General features: G+C 49.7%; 2 protein-coding genes across 19 annotated transcripts in view; one reads left to right on the top strand and one right to left on the bottom strand.

The window, feature by feature from the left end:
* WDR3 (WD repeat domain 3) overlaps positions 1 to 20,101 on the top strand; it is a 58,752-nt gene that overhangs the window by 26,668 nt on the left and 11,983 nt on the right. For 13 of the 16 annotated variants that reach the window (XM_065586282.1, XM_065586270.1, XM_065586275.1 and 10 more), the window contains exons 20-26: positions 1,053 to 1,103; positions 1,887 to 1,952; positions 3,204 to 3,296; positions 3,869 to 3,916; positions 5,432 to 5,475; positions 5,868 to 5,996; positions 6,896 to 6,989. In XM_065586282.1, the coding sequence (XP_065442354.1) occupies positions 1,053 to 1,103; positions 1,887 to 1,952; positions 3,204 to 3,296; positions 3,869 to 3,916; positions 5,432 to 5,475; positions 5,868 to 5,996; positions 6,896 to 6,989 (525 nt within the window). Of the gene's footprint in view, positions 1 to 1,052; positions 1,104 to 1,886; positions 1,953 to 3,203; positions 3,297 to 3,868; positions 3,917 to 5,431; positions 5,476 to 5,867; positions 5,997 to 6,895; positions 6,990 to 7,834; positions 9,094 to 20,101 lie in introns of those variants that run through there. The other 3 variants (XM_065586238.1, XM_042852145.2, XM_042852141.2) reach the window with 1 other exon arrangement.
* SPAG17 (sperm associated antigen 17) overlaps positions 18,954 to 20,101 on the bottom strand; it is a 278,678-nt gene continuing 277,530 nt past the window's right edge. For all 3 annotated transcript variants that reach the window (XM_005292730.4, XM_042852127.2, XM_042852129.2), the window contains one exon: positions 18,954 to 19,099. The gene's annotated coding sequence lies outside the window, so the exon portion shown is untranslated. The remainder of the gene's footprint in view (positions 19,100 to 20,101) is intronic.

Raw genomic sequence — 20,101 nt, 5'->3', positions numbered from 1 at the left:
TGTGCACAGGTTGCTCCGTTCCTTAGTGTGAGAGGCCCATGCAACCTCTCCACCTGGGCCTGCCCTGGTTGCTGTGGTCATCACTACAACTAACAGACCCAGGACTGAGAGAGTTGAGGGCAGTACCTTCTCAATAGTAGGCCCATGGCTCAGGGGAGCTGGCAGAGGCCTACCTTGCCTCTTGAACTTGTGCTTCAGGGTTCACCTCTTCATCAAAGCACTCCCCAAAGAGCCAGTGCAGGAGAGCATGCCTGGCAGCATTTGCAGAGGAGGAAACCTAAGAGTCGGTGATGTCTGGCCTGACTCTTCTGTGGGGATTTTGCTGTGACCCTTAGACAGCACCTCGATACCCCCGGACTGGCCCATTAGAAATGCTGGTGGCTGTAGGATGATAGATAAGCCTGCCAGAGGGAGGTAGATGCCTTTTTCTTAGGGGAGCTTATCATACATCTCTTCCATGCGCTCAAGAGCAATGAGTTGGCCCTTTCATGGGGAAGCCACAGCTCTGGACACCAGAGGATGAATTAAACAGTGCTAGGGCCATGCTACTGTGAGAGGTGCCAGTCAGGCCCTGCTGGGACTGCTCTTTCCTGAAGGATGGGCTGATGTCAGGACCTTCCCAGTCTTGTTCGTGCTGGGCTGTGTCTCAGGAGGGAGCAGCTGTATCTGGATTGTCTTCATTTCGGTTTGACTAGCTGATGCTAGTGATCTCTTTGGGCTGCCCCTGTGTGCACAGCCTTCAGACTTGTTCCCCCGCCTGCCTAGCAGATGCCGGAGCTGTCACTCAGGCAGCCCTGCGGTGGTGAGCACTGGTGTGATAGTGCAAGTCAAACCCACGGTGTTGGCCTCCTGAGCTCATGCTGGGCCATTGGAGGAAAACAATCTGGGAACCTGCATTGGGCACCCTGCCAGGGGTGTTCCAGTTTTGAGATTGGGCGGCAAGGTTCACACGAGGCCACAGCTTTCCTGGGAGGAAGTTGAACGCTTTCATTCTCACTGTTTTACCCGCGCTACCTGCCTATGTTAACGTATTGCTTTCTCCTTCGCTGCAGCAAAGGGAAGCTGAATACGAGGAGAGCGTGGCTAAGGAAGAGCAGCCTGTGGTGAGTAGAACTGCCTGACCAGCAGAATATTAAGCAGACTGTAAAATGCTCATAAGCTAGTCTGGATCTGTACTTATGAGAGACTCATAAGGAACGCTGGGGGGGGAATCTAGTTCGCTGGTACTGGACCAGTATAGAGCTCAGGGGAGCGTGCCACTGGAGATGCTGGCTTATAGGAGATGGAAGCCAAGGCACTCATTAAGGAGTTCTGGGTCCTTCTTGCAAGAGCGAGAGGTCCTGGCCTTATTCCAATATAGTAACTACAGTCTGTGAATCCCAGTCCCTGCCTTCTCTCCATTTCGTACATCACCAGTTCAAATCCATGCTGGGTCAGCAGTGTCCAAGGGTTGGCTCTTTAGTGCCTTTGTTACATGAGATGGATGGGAAGCAACGTGTTTAGTGCCTAGGGCAGGAGGCTTGAGTTCTTTTGCTGACTTTGTCACAGCCTCACTGTGTGACCTTGGTTAGCTCCCTCTTCACCTGTCTTTCCCTATCCAGAAAGTCACCTGCCTCACGGGGCCATGGGGGTTAATACTAGTATGGTGCTTTGGGACTCGGGGGGTGAAAGCAGTTTATTTCTATATCAATCCATTACCAGTGTAAAGCAACAATACAGGGAACTTGATGGAAAGCCAAGAACATGAGGCAGGGGAAGGCATTGAGCTTTAATATGCAGCATTGATGTTGACTGTGGAAGAGGTTTGAGCTGCCTGGCAGCTGCATTAGCCGCTTTGCTGCCTAGTGGGAAGGACTGTAGCTTGAGACATGTCTTGTGTCTTGTAGGTGGCTGGCGAGACCCAGGGAGAGACTGGATTAGCAGGAAAGAAAACCATTGAAACTGTCAAAGCGGTAAGTTGGTGTGAGTGTTGCTAGTTCTTTTCTTGGTGCTCCAGTGTTACTGATTAGGCCAGCAGACTCCCTGGAAGGGCTCATGCTTTGAGGAGTAGACATCTGAGATGTAGGGCATAGAAGCAGACTTTCCCTAATCAGGCAGAGCAGTGTCACCTCCTCAGCTCGGTGAAGGAGTTTGAGTCCGTCCAGAAACGTGCCAGGTTGGTGCCTCCCAGGGAAGTACTGAGGCCATCTCTCTCTCTGGGACATACCCCACCTAACCAGCTGGCACCAGGGATGAATGGATTCATTTCCTTTTTGTAAACACAGAATTAAAAGCTTTGCATACTCTTTTGTTTAAGCCAGTTGGCTCCATAGGCATGCCCCTGTGGTAATGGGATGCTCCACCAGAAGTGTAGATTTTTGCTATGCGTTAACAGGGTGTGTAGGTCTAGCTAGTCGGGCATCCTGCTCCTAGCCAATCCCCGATACTTCAGAAGAAGGTGGAAATGTCTCATAATGCCCCTTGGCAATTGTACAGTGTTGTGGGAGGGTGGGGTCCTGGGGATCCCCCCGACCCCTGCAGCAATCAGCCTGAGGCTTGGCTACTCTTACCTTAGCAAGTAAAACTACAGAATTTAATGGTCAAAACTGACCAGTATTCTTCTTGAAGAGAGAGTGCTTTGAGGAGTTATTCCTGACCAGCAGGCTGGAATTGCCTGTAGATGTCAGAGGAGCACCTTGAGAGAAAGGCTTGGTCTACACTACCCCCCTAATTCGAACTAAGGTACGCAACTTCAGCTACGTGAATAACGTAGCTGAAGTCGAAGTACCTTAGTTCGAACTTACCTTGGTCCACACTCGGCATGCAGGCTCCCCCGTCGACTCCACGGTACTCCTCTCGCCGAGCTGGAGTACCGCAGTCGACGGCAAGCACTTCCGGGTTCGACTTATCGCGTCCAGACTAGACGCGATAAGTCGAACCCAGAACTTCGATTTCCAGCCGTCGAACTAGCTGGTAAGTGTAGCCAAGGCCAAACACAGCACCTCAGCAAGCTGGGGAATCCTGAATGTTGATTAATTGGCTAGTGCAGGTCACATGGTTTCTACATACTAACTAGTCAGTGGTGCCATGTTTGGAATCTCATGGAATGCTCGTAAGCTGATAAATAAGAGCTCCCCCACCTCAGCATCCCCTCCCCCTGGTCCTCGCAATCAGAATATGAGCTCTGCTTTCAGTGACTGATGTGCTGCTTTTGTCCTGCACAGGCTGAGCGGATCATGGAAGCTATCGAGCTGTACAGAGAAGAGACTGCAAAACTGAAGGAGCACCAGGCCATATGTAAAGCTGCTGGGAAAGAGGTGAAGAGACCTGGGCATGGATATACCCAGTGGAGTGTGAATATCTCCAGCCAGCTCCATTACCTCAGGGAAGAAGCTAAGCAGGCAAATAGAGTTGTGGCAGCTAGCGATGGTCAGTGAAATCCATCTCCTGGCAGAAGGGCAGCATCATTCCCTAGTGCACAATTAGCAGTGCATTTTCTGTTCTGGTTTTTAATGTCCCAGACTGCACTGGGGCTTCTGCCTCTTCCCTTGGGGAGATTATTCTATTGCCTAATAGAAATCTCTGCCAGGAGGTTTTTCCTATCATCCAGCCTAGCTGTTTGTTCTGACCTTCATCCCATTATTGCTAGTTATATGGGAGGCTGCTGGCTGGCTGGGTGGGAAAGAATGGAGATGTGTAAGACAAAATGCCCTGTGTGTTCTGAGAATTATACTGCTCTGGCTACAGAAAACTGCCTCTCTGCGTGGGGGTAGCTGGAGGAGTTCCAGGTAAAGGCCTGACAGTGTCTCTTACTGGAAACTGTGTGTGTGTGTGTGTGTGTGTGTGTGTGTATGTACCTGCCTTATTCTAACCCGTTCTCTTTCTCCAGGTTCCCCTTCCTGTCAACCCCATCCTTCAGGCCTATGGAAATATTTCAGTAAGTGGGATTCCCAATTCATGGGATGTGCAGTCTGCTCTTGGAAGTCTGGGTCATGGGGTGTCCATTCACGCTCATGAGTTCAAGAAGCAAAAATATGTTTTGCTGGCAAGCTCTGAATCTGGGCCCAGACTTTCGACTCTGAGCACTTGACAGGTCAGATCATGCCCAGAAATGCTCTATGGGTTTGGCAGGTGCAGTATCTGCTCTCTGTCGAAGAGTTGTTGTTTACTGGAGACCTATCTGCTGTGTTGCTGTGACCCATGTAGCAGTAGCTGGAAGCCAGTTTTTCTTTAGGAGACCATGGAAGTTCCAGTTCCTACAGCCGCATTTCTGCTCTTGCCATGGTGGGGTGGCCCTGAGTGGAATGTAGAGCTCTGCCTTAGACAGACTCGTTTTGGTAGGATTGGTGGGACTCAAATTGTGGAATTTTTGTTTAGGCTTCTCAAGATATTTTAATTGAAATTCCACGTAGGTATAAAATGTCACTATTACAGCATTTGATGTGCTCGTGTAACCCACTGGGTTACGCCAGCTCAGAGCCATTTTCACTTCTAGATACTAGAAAGTGTGTATAATAGTACATAGAAATGAAACGTTCTGAGCTTGTGTGTACATTTATATTCCAGTTGTTATGACATTGCCAGATTTGTTCCTCCTGTATTAAACAAGTCTATAAAGTCTCTACATACCGCTCATGCATTTTTTAGGCACCCTTTAGAAATCCTTGTCACTCCTTCATTCTCTCTGTACAATGAATGGTGCTTGAATCTCTCTCTCGGATGGAGCTGCCTTTTTTCCTGCTACTTCCCAGCAGGAGGCCTAGTCTGCTGCGCAATTTGTGACACAGGAAGTGCTGTTCAGCAGATGAATGAGAGAAGCTGGGACTAGTAACACTGTTTAGGTAACTAGTTTTTGTGAGTTTTTTATATAATTTAACAGCTTAAGTGTAAATGGTGTTTATCCATATTGCACAGAACTTGTTCCACTGAATTTCAGAATGTCTATAAAATGGATAAACACTTTATATTCAACCTGCTAAATTACTACAAAAATCTCATCAGTACTAGAGTTTCCTGAAAGCAGCTTGTTTCATTCATCTCCTGAGCAGCCCTTTGTGTCCCAAGCTGTCAGCGGATGGGAGGTGCGGTGGCTTTCTGTTTCTTTTCATTTTGATTGTATTTAACAACTCTTAAAAGCATGTTCCTGTGTTTTTATAACTAACATGCTTTGAGATTCATTTAATCTAGTGCAGTGGTTTTCAAACTGGGGTACGCAAGCTCTCATCACGGGGGTATGGAAGAATAAGCCTGTAATGGCGGATAATGCCATGAAGACTTGTAAGAAAGACTTGGTAATCTAATCGTAGGTATATTATGATCCTATCTCAGATGGGGGTATGCGGTAGACTACATTATGTGGAAAGGGACTAAAAAGTTTGAAAACCACTGATCTAGTGCTCCCCTTGGGGCACTTCCTGACATGCCAAGCTGATGCTGTTTCCTTCTGTTACAGCCATCAGCATATGTGCTAGAAGTTTTCAAGAAAGTCAAGTCAAGGTGAGTCTCATGAGGCTTTTTGCTGAGCAGGGCTTCCTATTGAGCAGTGAAGCGTGGTTCTGGTTGGAGTTTTGGATTGGCCACTGACATTGGAGGTGGGCAATGGAAGAAAGATTGGTGTGAATGTCACTGGTAGACTTGAAGTCATTTCATGTATTCCATGGGTAATTCCACGAAAGCCACCTCTTTGGGAATGAGTGCACACTGCGGCTGTAGAGTGTCTGCAAGTGGAGAATAAAAATCATTCCCTCCGTGGTGAGGGGCTGAGCGGCTTTGCACAGCATGTCCTGCCTCGTCCAGGGCCCATTCTGCAGCAGGGCAGCGACTGTTGGTGCAGTGTGTTTTGTCCATGGCTGCTGTCAGTCATCCCTGTCTCTGCACTCTCTCCTCAGTGAGCTGGAGGAGTCTCTGCTGGTGCTGCCCTTCTCGTATGTGCCTGACCTGCTTGTGCTCTTTAATGAGCACGTCCAGTGGGGCTCGGAGGTGGAACTCCTCTGCCGTGCGCTCCTCTTTCTGCTCAGGTGAGTCAGGAAGGTTGCTTCGTCCTCTCACCTCACTCACTAGTTTGAATCCAGCTGGGTGGTGTGTAGACAGCCAGACCCACTGCTCCTTGCCTGCTCTGTAGCTAGTGAGGAGCCTTTAATCTCCTGGGCTATGAGCCAGCACTTCCCCCAGCTGTGCTCACCTGAATGCCTATTGTCCCTTCTCCTTGTGTAGCAGGGGCTGCATTACTTTCCCTGGGCACCTGCCATGCTGGGAAGGGACATGTGGGCATGCAGAGTAACTAGGTGACTCTGTGAGGTACTGCAGGATGACGTGTATCTTACTTGGGCCTGTGGAGAATGTGCTTGAGCTTTCTCTTCTGCCCCTAGAATCCTGCCTGGCAGAGTTGGTCCTGTGTCCCCTGTATTTTGGAGGAAAGGTCCCATCATCCACAATGTATGTGACGGGGCTGTTGTCAGGACTGTGTGCGCAGCCAGGCTGGGTCAGGACAGGGAACATGGGTCTGGCTAGTATGGCCCAAATGGGGCTGCCAGCTATAGTGTCAGCGTTTGAGATTTCAGAGCTTGGAAGTGCTGATGAAGCTGGGAATGACATCCCTCCTGCCAGCATGGGCTGATGGCCCATCTCACATCCAGCTCACCCAGAGCAGCCACCTAGGTCTTTAGCCGCTGTGCTGTAAAAAGAAACTTTATGAAATAGCCCCCGTTTCTTTTCCAGTCCACCTCTGTTGTAATATTGATCTCATTTGTTTGCACTCTGATCCGTCTCCTGGGCCCAGCTCAGTGGGATCTGCACCATGGAAACATAATTAAGAAAAGCCCTCACTTTGTCCTCCTACTGAAGTCCCTTGGCCTATCGGACTGTCACTCTGCAAGGGACGCTGCATCTAACTGGGGCGCTCTCTCTGCCTCTTCAGGATACACTTTGGGCGCATCACAAGCAATCAGCTGCTCGTGACAGTGATAGAGAATCTGAAGAAAACCACCATTTCCAAAGTCAGTGAGGTCAGGGTGAGTATCTGCAGCGACCCCCTTCCCGGACTCGGGCATAGCGACTGTACTAATGGTTACAGAATGCATTGCTTTTGTCTCAAAGGGAATGCTAAGTCCAGTGTCCCCATCTGACTCTTCCCAGCCTTCCAGTAGCCTGGCCCTTTGTCATGTTTCTGCTGCATGTGGGGGCAGCAGGCTGGTTCCTGGCTATAACACACAATGGCTCCATCCCCTTTTAATTTTGCTGTGTGGTTTGTTCAGACTTGACTCTCCAGTATGAATATACTTTGTGCACAGGACACTCAAAGCTCTCATGAAAGGGAAACCGTCTTCACCTTTGCTGTGGGCTGATGTGATTCACAAGTAACCTGGAGTGGGGGAGGTGGTATCCTACCGGGGTTGAGTCAGCTAATTGCTAACTAACTTTAAGAAAATGGGTTGTAGCTCCCCTCCTCTTTATAGACTCATAGACTTTAAGGTCAGAAGGGACCATTATGATCATCTGGTCTGACCCCCTGCATGCTGCAGGCCATAAAACCGTCCCTACCCCTTCCCTGGACTCTGCTGTTGAAGTCCCCAATCCTGTCTTTAATACAGAGAAGTGGAGAACAGAGACTCCAACTCTCAGAATGCAGTGCTCCCTCTTGTTTTGAGCGGTGGCTGGGGTCTGGCCATTCTTCTATGTCGATGAAGTTGGCTGTAGGCTGCACTGTGTAAATCTGTGGGGCTGCATCTTACCAGGAGATGGTGAAAGCATTAGTATCTATTTGGGCCAGGGAGCAGGGGTCCTAGGGGATGCTGACTCCCAGCCACTAGCAAGGTCGAGGTTTACCCAGAAATGCACTGACCATCTGTCTCTGCAGAATGTGCTGGGCTTCAATATGGCTGGGCTGCAGTTCCTGAAGAGAGAGGTTGAGGCCAAGGACGAGGTGACTTTCTTTGCTGATGCAACCGACCGTTTTGAGGAGAAGAGGAGGAAGAGGAAGAAAAAAGAGAAGCTGGTTCTCGCGATGGTTTAGCTTTTGCTGTCCATAATGCAGGGCAGAGCATGCAGCCTCCTCCATGTGTGAGGGAACCTTTCTGAGGGCTAGTGGACCCTGAAAGTCTCTGAATCAGTGACTGAAGCGAACTCCAGCAGGTCTGCTCCCATTCTTGCATGCACAGAGGGTGTGTTAATTCCCTCCACGGCATGTCACAAACCCAGGGTGGAGTGAGTCCCATTCCCTGGCTTGGATGGAACTTCCTGTACTCTGCTGGATAGGTTTACATTTGAATCCTGAACCTGAGGCCGGTCTCAAAGCTGCAGCCCATCCCTTAGGCCAGCAGCCATTAGAAATGGCTTGATTTTTTCCTCTATAGATATGACTTGCTCTCAGTGTTTTAACTGGGGACTTGTCTACACTGGCAATTTACAGCGCTGCAACTTTCTCACTCAGGGGTGTGAAAAAACACCCCCTGAGCGCAGCAGGTTTTAGCGCTGTAAAGCGCCAGTGTAAACTGCACCAGTGCTGGGAGCCGCGCTGGGAGCTACGCCTCTCGTGGAAGTGGTTTTTTTAGCGCCGTGACTACACAAGCCACGTTAAAGCGCTGCCAGTGTAGACTAGCCCTGAGTGTAGTTTGCAAAGTGCTCCTATAACCATGCCGATGTGCAAAGGGGCAGGTGGCAGGACTTTGTGCTGATGTTGCAACAGGGAGTGGCTTACGGGGACACAGGCTGTGTGGTCAGACTGCATTCCCATGGGCTGATACGAGGCCTGGTCCTCTCCGTCCCTGTCCCTTTGAAGTGTTACAAAGACAAATAACAGTTCCTTAAGGTCAGAACAGCTCTTTGGAGCTCTGTCAGCCAGTGTGTTTTCTCTCCTCGTGACTTCCTTGGTGCCAGCTATTAAGGCCTCTTTCTGGCGGACAGAGGATTGGAGTAGAGGCCCTGCAGTGTGCTGTCGAGTTATCAGGTTCAGTTAGCATGTGGAGACCACACTGCGTCCCAGATAATCCCAGCTGCATTAGCTCCAGTTGTTCATTAGGAATTTACCACTGCCAAGAATTGATGCCATTTTTGTACTTGTCATATACTGGATAAATCACTGCTTGTTGCTGAAATAAACCAAAGTGATGAATTCGTTACTGCTGTCAGGATGTCTGTGAAGTCTGGAGTAGGTGGGATCCTTTCCATAAAACAGGCTAGCAGGGGGCTCCAGTCACATTGAGCTGCACTGTTTTCTGTGTACTTTGGTGAAAAAAGCAATGCTGTTTCAGGCTTGTAGAACTAGTGCTGCACTGGGGTCCAGAGCTGGCTCCCTTTCGGCTCAAGCAACGACTGGATTTTTAATTAGTTCCAATTGTGGAGCCCTTTATTAGCTCCATTGTCTTTACATGATGCTCAGTTACTCCTAAACCAGCCTACTGAAGGCAACAAGGTACCTGAGGGCAGCATTTTGCCTGCAGAACTTATTACTGGTGGTTACATATGTCGGAGAGAAGCCTGCTTAAGTCTCAGATCCCAGGCTGAATTTGCAGAGCAGTTAGAGAACCATTCTTTCTGTATGTAAACGGAGCATACGTGCTTTGGAGTTGGTGGGAGGGTAAATGTGGAATTATACATTGTTCACTTTTCAGAGTGGAATCTTTCAAGGGGTCTTAGCCTGACCCCCATTTCTGCCAAACACAACACCTGTAGTGTGTGCGCCCAAGTGACTGTGTGAGCAAATAACTAGCATTGTGCATACAAATACTAGATTTGCACGTGCATATGACTTTCTGAAAATAGGAACACCTCAGTTACCAAATCAGACTAGTGGTCTGTCTTGTCTAGTATCCGTTCTCTGGCAATCACCCTGGATCCCCATGGAATCTCCTGGGTGGTCAGTACTTAAAATCAGGTGCCTAGGGATTTATGGGACTAACTTCAGGGGGTCCTAGTTTTGAAAATCTTGGCCAGGGACCACTCAGAACTAAATATCCATTATTTGTTTTAAGACACAGAATATCTTTTATAAACTAGGTTGAAATATATAATCCCTGCATTGCCAACCGGAAATACACTGCTTGTTCTTTGGGCAGCCATACCACAAGTTCAGAATATAGTGTTATAGAGTCATAGATTCCAGGTCCAGGTGGGATGGTTGTGGTCATTTAGTCTGATTTCCTGTATAACACAGGCCAAAGGACTTTCCCAGAAGAATCCCTCCCTTTTGAACTAGAGCTTATCTTAAAAAAAAAAAAAAAAAAAAAAAAAAAATCTTGGTTTAAAAATTGCCAGCTATGGAGAATCCACCATAGGTAAATTGTTCCAGTGGCTAATTACTTTCATTGTTAAAAATGTACGCCTTATTTCTAGTCTGAATTTGTCTAGCTTCAATTTCCAGTCACTGGATCATGTATCTTTGTCGGCGAGACAGAAGTCTGTTATATCTTAACTTTGGATACTGTCTTGCATGACTTTCTCCTAAACAAACTAGGGAAATAGAGCCTAGATGGAGCTACTAAAAGGTATAATAGGTATATCTCCATATGATATATATATCATAGAACTGGAAGGGACCCTGAAAGGTCATCGAGTCCAGCCCCCTGCCTTCACTAGCAGGACCAAATACTGATTTTGCCCCAGATCCCTAAATGGTCTCCTCAAGGATTGAACTCACAACCCTGAGGCCAATGCTCAAACCACTGAGCTGTCCCTCCCCCTTAAGGTAGGTGCAGAACTGATTGGAAAAGCATACTCCAAGAGCTTACAATCAAGCTGGACAGGCATATCCAGTGGGGTCTGCAGGGATCTGTCCTGGGTCCGGTTATAACCAAGATCTTCATAAATAATTTGGATAATGTCAGAGAGTACACTTATAAAGTTTGTGGATGATTCCAAGATGGGAGGGGTTGCAAGTTCTTTGGAGGATAGGATTATAATTCAAAATTATCTGGACAAACTGGAGAAATGGTCTGAAATAAATAGGATGAAATTCAATAAGGACTGATGAAAAGTACGGCACTTAGGATGGAATAACCAAATTGCACAAATACAAAACAGGAAATGATTGCCTAGGAAGGAGTACTGCAGAAAAGGATCTGGGGGTTCTGGTGGATCACAAACTAAATATGAGTCAGCAGCATAATGTTGTTGCAAAAAAAAGCAAATGTCATTTTGGGGTGTATTAGCAGGAGTGTTGGAAGCAGGAGAAGTAATTCTTCCACTCTGATAAGGCCTTAACTGGAGTATTGTTCAGTTCTGAGCACCACACGTGAAATGTGGACAAATTGGAGAAAGTCTAGAGGAGAGCGGCAAAAATGATTAAAGATCTGGAAAACATGACCTATGAGGAAAGATTGAAAAAAAATTGGGTTTGTTTAGTCTGGACAAGAGAAGAGTGAGGGGAAACGTAACACTCTTCTGGTACATGAAAGGTTATAAAGAGGGGGATAAGGAGAATAATTTAATTGCTGAGGACAAGACAAGAAGTAATGAACTTAAATCACAGCCAGGGAGATTTAGGTTAGACAGTAGGAAAAACTTCCTGTCAGGGTAATTAAGCTCTGGAACAAATTACTTAGAGAGGTGGTGGAATCTCTGGTTTTGGAGATTTTTAAGGACAGGTTAGACAAACACCTGTCAGGGATGGTGTAGATAATCCTTAGTCCTGCCTCAGTGCAGGGGACTGGACTAGGTTACCTATTGAGGTCCCTTCCAGTCCTACGTTTCTGTGATTAGCAAATATTTGTTCCCTATAGGTACTTAGGTAATCAAATCATCCCTTTACCTTCTCTTTGAGCTTCTTGAATCTCACTCTAAGGCAGGTTTTCTAATCCTTTATTCATTCTTGTGGCTCTTCTCTGAATCCTCTCCAATTTATCAACCTCCTTCTTCAATTGTGTCCAGTTCTGGCTTACACAGTATTCTAGCAGCAGTTGCACCAGTGCCAAATACAGAGGTAAAATAACTCCTATACTCTTACTAGAGATTCCACTGCTTATGCATTCAAGGACTGCCTTAGTTCTTTTGGCCACAGCGTTGCATTGGGAACACACGTTTAACAAATTTTTCCTTCCCCCCCCCCCCCCACATCCCAAAATCTCTTTGTCATTGCTTTCCAAGATAGAGCCCCCACATCTTATGGCCTACATTCTTTATTTCTAGATGTACAACTTTACAGATAGCCTTTGTAAAATGCATATTGTTTGCTTGTACCCAGTTTAATAAGTGCGGCAGAATAGATAAAACGGTTACTCACCTTCTCGTAACTGTTCTTTGAGATGTGTTGTTCATGTCTATTCCAATCAGGTGTGTGTGCTCCACGTGCATGACAGTTGGAAGATTTTCCCCTAGCAGTATCCGTAGGGTCAGCCTGGGTACCCCCTGGAGTCACGTCCTCATGGCGCCCAATATAGGGCCCTGCCGACCTGACACCCCCCACCCCACTCAGTTCCATTTTGCCGGCTACTCCAACAGAGGGGTAGGAGGGAGGGTATTGGAATGGACATGAACAACACCTCTCGAAAAACAGCAGTTACAAGAAGGTGAGTAACCGTTTTTCTTCTTTGAATGCTTGTTCGTCAGTTCCAATCAGGTGACTCCCAAGCCAAGTCAGGAGGCAGGGTTGGAGTTGTCCACTGATTGGAGCACGGCTCTATCAAAAGCCGCATCATCTCTGGCCTGCTGGGTGATTGCATAGTGCATGGTGAAAGTGTGTATGGAGGACCATGTCGCTGCTCTGCAAATTTCCTGGATAGGAATCTGTGCCAGGAACACCACTGAGGAGACTTGTGCCCTGGTCGAGTGCCCAGTAATCGGAGGGGCAGCCACCTCTGCCAGGTTATAGCACTCATGTATGCAGGACGTGATCCGTGATGAAATCCGCTGAGAAGAGACAGGAAGACCTTTCATTCTGTCCGCCACAGCCATTAATAGTTGGATGGATTTTTGGAATGGCTTCGTTCTCTCGATGTAAAAGGCTAGCGCTTTGCGGACATCCAGTGAGTGGAGCCTCTGCTTCCTACCGCTCGAGTGCAGCTTAGGATAGAACACAGGGAGGAAGATATCCTGGTTGATGTGAAATTGGGAGACACCCTTCGGGAGGAAAGCCAGGTGAAGCCTGAGCTGAACCTTGTCCTTATAGAACACAGTGTAAGGGGGTTCTGATGTTAAGGCTTTGAGCTCAGACACCCTCCTGGCTGAGGTTATCGCTACCAGAAACACCATCTTTTACGAGAGAGAGAGAGAGAGAGCAGGGAGCATGTCACCAGTAGTTCAAAGGGCGGACCCATCAGTTTGGAAAGGAGCAAGTTAAGGTCCCAAGGTGGGATCGGCTGCCTGACATGTGGATATAGCCTGTCAAGATCTTTAAAAATTGACTAACCATAGGGTTGGCGAAGACCGACTGTCCCTCTGCACCTGGATGGAATGCTGAAATGGCAGACAGGTGAACCCTTATTGATGACATGGACAGGCCCTGCTGTTTAAGATGAAGGAGGTAGCCCAATATAAGCGGGATAGTGGCGAGCATCGGGGAAGAATGATGCTGCGCCATCCAGATTGAAAATCTCTTCCACTTGGCCAGGTAGGTAGTCCTAGTGGAGGGTTTTCTACTGCCAAGGAGGACTTATCTAACTGGGTCCAAGCAGGACAGCTCCATGGTGTTTTAGCCATGGAGCATCCAGGCCGTGAGGTGGAGTGACTCTAGGTTCAGGTGCCGGAGTCGGCCTTGGTCCTGCGCGATGATTTAGTTGGGGATTGGTCCTGCTTTGAGCAGGGGGTTGGACTAGATGACCTCCTGAGGTCCCTTCCAATCCTGGTATTCTATGATCAGGTCCGGGATTACCGGTAGAGTGAGTGGTGCTGCCACAGACAATTTGAGGAGGGATGTGTACCAGTGCTGGCGGGGCCATGCAGGAGCTATCAATATCACCGAAGCTTCTTCCCTCCATATCTTGAGGAGCACCTTGTGAATGTGAAGGATGGGTGGGAACACAGGAGATGATCTCCCCACAGTAATAGGAATGTCTGCTATGGAGCTCGGACTGTGGTTCTGGAAGGAGCAGAACTGAGTCTCATGGCAAAGAGGTCTACCTCGGGAAAGCCCCACTGTTGGAAGATGGCGTTCATGACATCCAGGCATATGGACCACTCGTGGTCTAGGAATGACCTGCTGAGGTAGTCTGCCAACTCGTTCTGCACCCCAGGGAGGTACGAAGCTTGCAAGTGTATCGAATGATCTACACAGAAGTCCCACAGAATGAGGGCTTGCTGGCACAAGGGAGAGGAGCGTGCACCCCCGTTTGTGGATATAGAACATCACTGTGGTGTTGTCTGTCATAACTGAAACACATCTGCCTGTTAGGTGGGCTTGGAAAGTCTGGCATGCTAGGTGCACTGCTCTGAACTCTCTGACATTGATGTGGAGAGCCAGCTCTGCCTGCGACCAGGGACCTTGTGTCCTGAGGTCTCCCAGGTGTGCCCCCTAGCCCAAGTCTGATGCGTCCGTCACCAATGAGAGAGTTGGCTGGGGGCTGGCGAAGGGAACCCCAACACACAGCACCTGTGGGTCGACAGAAGGGAGTCGAGGACATGAGGAGGCAGAATCACGACCCTGTCCAAACCGGCCGATACACCGAGGCTAGCCAGGATTGGAGCAGCCGAAATCTGAGCCTGGCATGTTGCACCACATAGATACGTGTGGCCATGTGTCACAGGATTCTTAGGCAATTTCGTGCTGTGGTGGTGGGAAACTGTCTGAGACTTTGAATGATGTCGCCCATGGCCTGGAACCTCTAGTCTGGCTGGTACACCCTGGCCTGGGTCGAGTCCAGAACCGCCCCTATAAATTCTATCCACTGAACAGGGGACAGGGTGAACTTCCCCACATTCTGGAGAAGGCCCAGTGTGTCAAATGTTGCCATGATAAATTTGACTTGCGCCTCTACTAGAGCCCTGGAGCGGCCTTGGATTAGCCAGTCATTGAGGTACGGGAACCCCTGTACCTGCCACCTGCGCAGGAACACGGCCACAACTGCCATGCACTTGGGGTGCCACTGACTGACCGAACGTGAGGACTGTGAATTGGTGGTTGCTCACCACAAACCTGGGGTATTTTCTGTGGGACAGAGTTATTGCTATGTGAAAGTAAGTGTCCTTCAAGTCAAGGAAAGTATATCAATCCCCTGGATCCAAGGAAGGGATGATGGAAGCCAACGAGACCATGCGGAACTTGAGTTTCTTCGTGAACTTGTTGAGTTCACGCAGGTCTAGAATAAGTCTTAGCTCCGCTTTGGCTTTTAGTATTAGAAAATACCAGGAATAAAAGCCCCTGCCCCTGTAGTCCTGAGGAACCTCTTCCTTTGCTCTTAGCGAGAGGAGCAATTTCACCTCCTGGATAATGAGTTGCTCATGAGAGGGGTCCCTGAAGAGGGACAGGGAAGTGGGGTGGAAGGGCAGGAGGGTCGAGACTTGGAGTATCTCCTTTCTACCGTGCGGAGCATCCAACGGTCTGATGTAATACGGGCCCACGCAGGGTAGAAAGGGGATAGATGGGACAAAAAGGTAAGACGGGGAGGATCCAGTCTCTGAGCTGGTGCGTCGCCCCCGAGTGCACCGTCAAAGGCCTGCCTCTGGCCTGAGGAAGGTTTCAACTGGCCCGAGTAAGGATGAGGTCTCTTTCTTGAGTTCCTGTTCCTCCTATGTGACCCTTCCTATCTGCCTCAGCTGAGGCTGATAATTCCTCGAGGGTGGGGGAGGCCTGAAATGCCTCCTCTGGGTCGCAGGCGTGTGAAGGCCCAAGGACTTCAGGGAGGCCCGAGCATCCTTGAGGCTGTGCAAACAGTGATTGACCCTCAAAGGGGAGATTCTGAATCATCTGCTGCACTTGGAATGTAGGCCCAAGACCTGCAGCTAAGAACTCCTTCTCAATGGCCACTCCCATAGCCATCGTGTGGGAGGCTGGGTCTGCTGCGTCCAAGGCCGCCTGCAGGGATGCACGGGAGATCAATTTGCCCTCTGCATGAGAGTCAGACGGCAGAAGTTCAGTGAACTTTTGCATAGTCCTACAGGAGTTATAATTGTATCTGCTAACCACCGCCTGATGATGAGCGATACGTAGCTGCAAACCCCCAGTTAAGTATTTTTATTTCTCCCAAAAAGGTCCAATTTCTTGCCCTCACCGTTCTTGGGAGCGGGCCCCTGGTAGCTCTGTCGCTCATGCTGGTTAGCAGTGTCCACTACCAGGGAGTCCAACTGGGGGTGGGTGTACAAATGTTCATACCCACGCAAAGGAACAAAGTACCTCCGCTCGTATCTGTAGGCGGCAGTGAGGACAGGGTCTACCACAGTGTCTTGGTGGCATCACTAATTATTTTGATCAGTGGCAGCGCAATATGGGATGTCCCAGGCGGGGAGAGTATCAACCATTGGGTCAGCTTCCTCCACCACCACCTCTATTTTGATATTTAGGTTCTGGGCCACCCATCTCAGAAGCTGCTGTAGGACCGTAGTGTCCTCTAAGGCTAGAGTGGTTGAAGTGGCCACCATCGCCTCACCCAGCGATGAAGAAGATGAGAAGGCGGCTGGTACTGGGGTCTGATCACTGCCCTGGGGTCCCATGGGGCAAGGAGCGATGGTGCCGTGGTCAGTTCTGTTCCGCAGTAGACACCGGGATTGGAGCTGCGGTTGACACCAGGGTCGGTGCTGGGAACGGTGCCGAGGATGGTGCAGCAGCCGGCGCTATTGTCGGAGCGCCCCAGACTGAGACCACCGATGCTGACGTGGAATCCTGGCTTTGATGATAGGCCCAGGGTGTCCAGAAGGGGCCACTGGCCCTGCCAGAGTGCCGGGTAGGGATGACTGTCGCGGCGGGAGTGGGATCTTCTGCTCCGGCTGGAGCCAGAGGACTCCTGACTCTGAGGTCTCTGATTGTGATGACCAGGGAGGAGCGGAGCCTCTTAGTGCCGTGAATTGATGCCAGCTTGGAGACCAGAGTGGTTCCCCCGCAGAAACCCCTGGTGCCAGTGGTTGATGTAATGGGGATGGCCTTATGGTGGACATCATTGCCGGCTTGCCCACAGAATATACTGGGCCTGGGATCGGTGCCGGCGACTTCTCCCTCTTAGGAGGTGAGGGCGGCCCCCTGCCTGATAATAGGTCCCCTGCAGCCTTGAACGCCTCCGCCGTGGAGGGGAGTTATGTCCTCGTGGTGGCCACCCAGTGAGCGGCGCAGGTCCTGGGGCAGGAGTGGATGGGGTCCTAGCTGATTGAGCGCTCGATGGGGGTTTGCTCATTATGTGGTTCTTAGACCTAACTGGGGAGCGCCCTGTGTCAGCCGCCGCCTTACGGGGCACCGGGCAGTGAGAGCCGTGCCTCACTGAGGCCTGCCCATGGGTGGAGCTGTGGTGGTGCAGAGGATCTCTGAGTCCTTCCTCAGCACTGGTTTGCGCGTTGATGGTGCTGGCGCGCCGAGGATGTGGCGCTTGAGGCCGGGTCAGGCACGGCGTGTTTGGACTGGGGCTGAAGAGCCGCCTCCATAAATAGGACTTGGAGGTGCTGCTCTCTGTCCTTAAGGGTCATGGGGCGAAAACCCTTACAGTGGTCTCTGAGATGCCCCTCACCCAGACACTTAAGGCACGATGAGTGCGGGTCACTCCTTGGCATAAACCTGCCACAGTCCAAACATGGTTTAAAGCCTGGGGACCGAGGCATAGCCTGGTGCCAGAGAATAACATCAAGGGGAAGACCCCTCCCCCCTCAAGGAAACCTATAAGAAAAACTACACTAACTATAACTACTATGCTAACTATGTACACGGGGATAGAGTGGTAGGGAGTTCCAGCTAGCTGTTATAGGCGATAAGAAGGAACGGAGTCAGGGTTGGGTTGGCAGGGCCCTATGTTAGGTGCCATGAGGGCACGACTCCAGGGGGTGGCCAGGCTGACCTATCAGATACTGCTAAGGGAAAATCTTCCAGCTGTTGTGCATGCAGTGTGTGCACAAGGGCTGTCCTTATGCATGCGCAGCTGCATAGGGTACCCAAAAAGTTGGGGCACCACCGGGCTGCGGGGCCTTGGCCTGTTCCACTTGTGCTGCGCTCGGACTCTGCTGTCCCTACCCATGGGCAGGCTGCCCGGGGTTGCTTGTGTGCAGTTTGCACCCGGCGTTTTCCTTGCTGCACCTGTGCAGAGTGAATCAGGACAACCAATTTAAAAAAAAAAGGGGGGCGGGGGAGAGTAGAATAAGCCCTCTGGCTCCTCCCCATCACCCACTGCTCACTCCCTTCAGTCCGCCTGTTGGGCAGAGGGCTTCTCTCCACCCCCGGGAGCTCAACAAGGTAGGAGCTGGCGTGGGGCTGTGGGTGTTAGGAGGGAGCCATGTGCTTTGGAGAGCGGCATCTCCTCTCAAAGCTGGGTGTGTGTGGGGCCCCTGGCCAGAGCTTCCATCACCCCCCCCCCCCCCCATGCAGATTAATATACAGGCCAACAGGGCACGTGCCCAGAAAAATGGGCATCTAAGCAGACAGCCCGAACCGAACTCGCCTGCGTGCCCCAGCAGAAGCTGCACGGCTGCTCGGTCAGCAGAGGGAAGCCCCAAGCCCCAGCAGAAGCCGTGCTAGTTAGTGGAGGGAAGCCCCAAGTATGAGCAGAAGGTGGGCGGGCGGTGGAGGGATTCCTAGGGGTCCATGGGCGGGGATGGTGACTGTGCCCCCTTGACACATGGGTCAGCGGTGCCGGCTGGGGATTGCCTTCAGTGGAATCCTCGCCATCCCCTCCCTCAATAGCCCCCCTCAGGTAACTTGCGTAGGGGTCCATAAATCCTAAGGACGGCCCTGGTGTGCACACCTGATTGCAATTGACATGAACAAGCACTGAAAGAAGAACATTCTGTTCCAGTCATCTGACCTCTTCAGTATTTAACACCGCTCCATGAGAGGTATGAGAAGCTCATCAAAAATGTGATAGGGGTCAGACAATTAAGTTACAGGCATGTGACAAATGAGCCTAAAGTGAGGATGGTGAGAGGAAACAATCATTTAATAATCAAGTTGGTGTGAATTGATTTGGTCAGTACATTTACTGGGATAATATTTATACAATAATGCTGGACTAAAATCTCAGTCTTTCAGTTCTGCTGCTTTTGCTGTCGCCCCTCCTGGCCTGATCTGTAATGAAAGAGAAAAGAAAATGAACAAGAATAAAGAGAAGCAAAAAAGAAATCTGCCCTTGTTGCAATAGAGGCACTTAATTGTCTCCAGCCATCTTGCAAACTGTGCTACCAGCACTGCAGCTGCTCTTGCCAACTGTGGGGGGCTGTGCTGTGTTACTGCTATTGGAAGGGAACATTGGCATGCAATGGGATTTTCACATGCATAAACTTCACAAAGATCTTTAAAAATAATAAATGAAGGTGGACATGGCATAAAAGATATGAGCTTAGATTTGGGATGGTCACACTGAATGCTCAAAGCTTTTCACTCACACAATCACGTACAGTAGTTGCATGTGTCACATGTTGGAGAGAAATTATTTAAGCTCCGTACCAATGTGGACACAAGAACAATTGGATATAAACTGGCCATCAGGAAGTTTAGACTTAAAATTAGACGAAGGTTTCTAACCATCAGAGGAGTGAAGTTCTGGAACAGCCTTCCAAGGGGAGCAGTTGGGGCAAAAGACATCTAGCTTCAAGACTAAGCTTGATAAGTTTATGGAGGGGATGGTATGATGGGATAGCCTAATTTTGGCAATTAATTGATCTTTGACTATTAGCGGTAAATATGCCCAATGGCCTGTGATGGGATGTTAGATTGGGTTGGGATCTGAGTTACTATAGAGAATTCTTTCCTGGGTGAATCTTGCCCACATGCTCAGGGTTTAGCTGATCGCCATATTTGGGGTCGGGACGGAATTTTCCTCCAGGGCAGATTGGCAGAGGCCCTGGGGGTTTTTCGCCTTCCTCTGCAGCGTGGGGCACGGGTCACTTGCTGGAGGGTTATTCTCTGCACCTTGAAGTCTTTAAACCACAATTTGAGGACTTCAATAGCTCAGACATAGGTATTGGGTTTGTTACAGGAGTGGGTGGGTGGGTGAGATTCTGTGGCCTGCATTATGCAGGAGGTCAGACTAGACTATCATAATGGCCCTTCTGACCTTAAAGTCTATGA

Source organism: Chrysemys picta, chromosome 1 (assembly GCF_011386835.1).
Source record: "Chrysemys picta bellii isolate R12L10 chromosome 1, ASM1138683v2, whole genome shotgun sequence".
NCBI classification, from domain to species: domain Eukaryota; kingdom Metazoa; phylum Chordata; order Testudines; family Emydidae; genus Chrysemys; species Chrysemys picta.
This window is presented reverse-complemented; position numbering and strand designations above follow the sequence as displayed.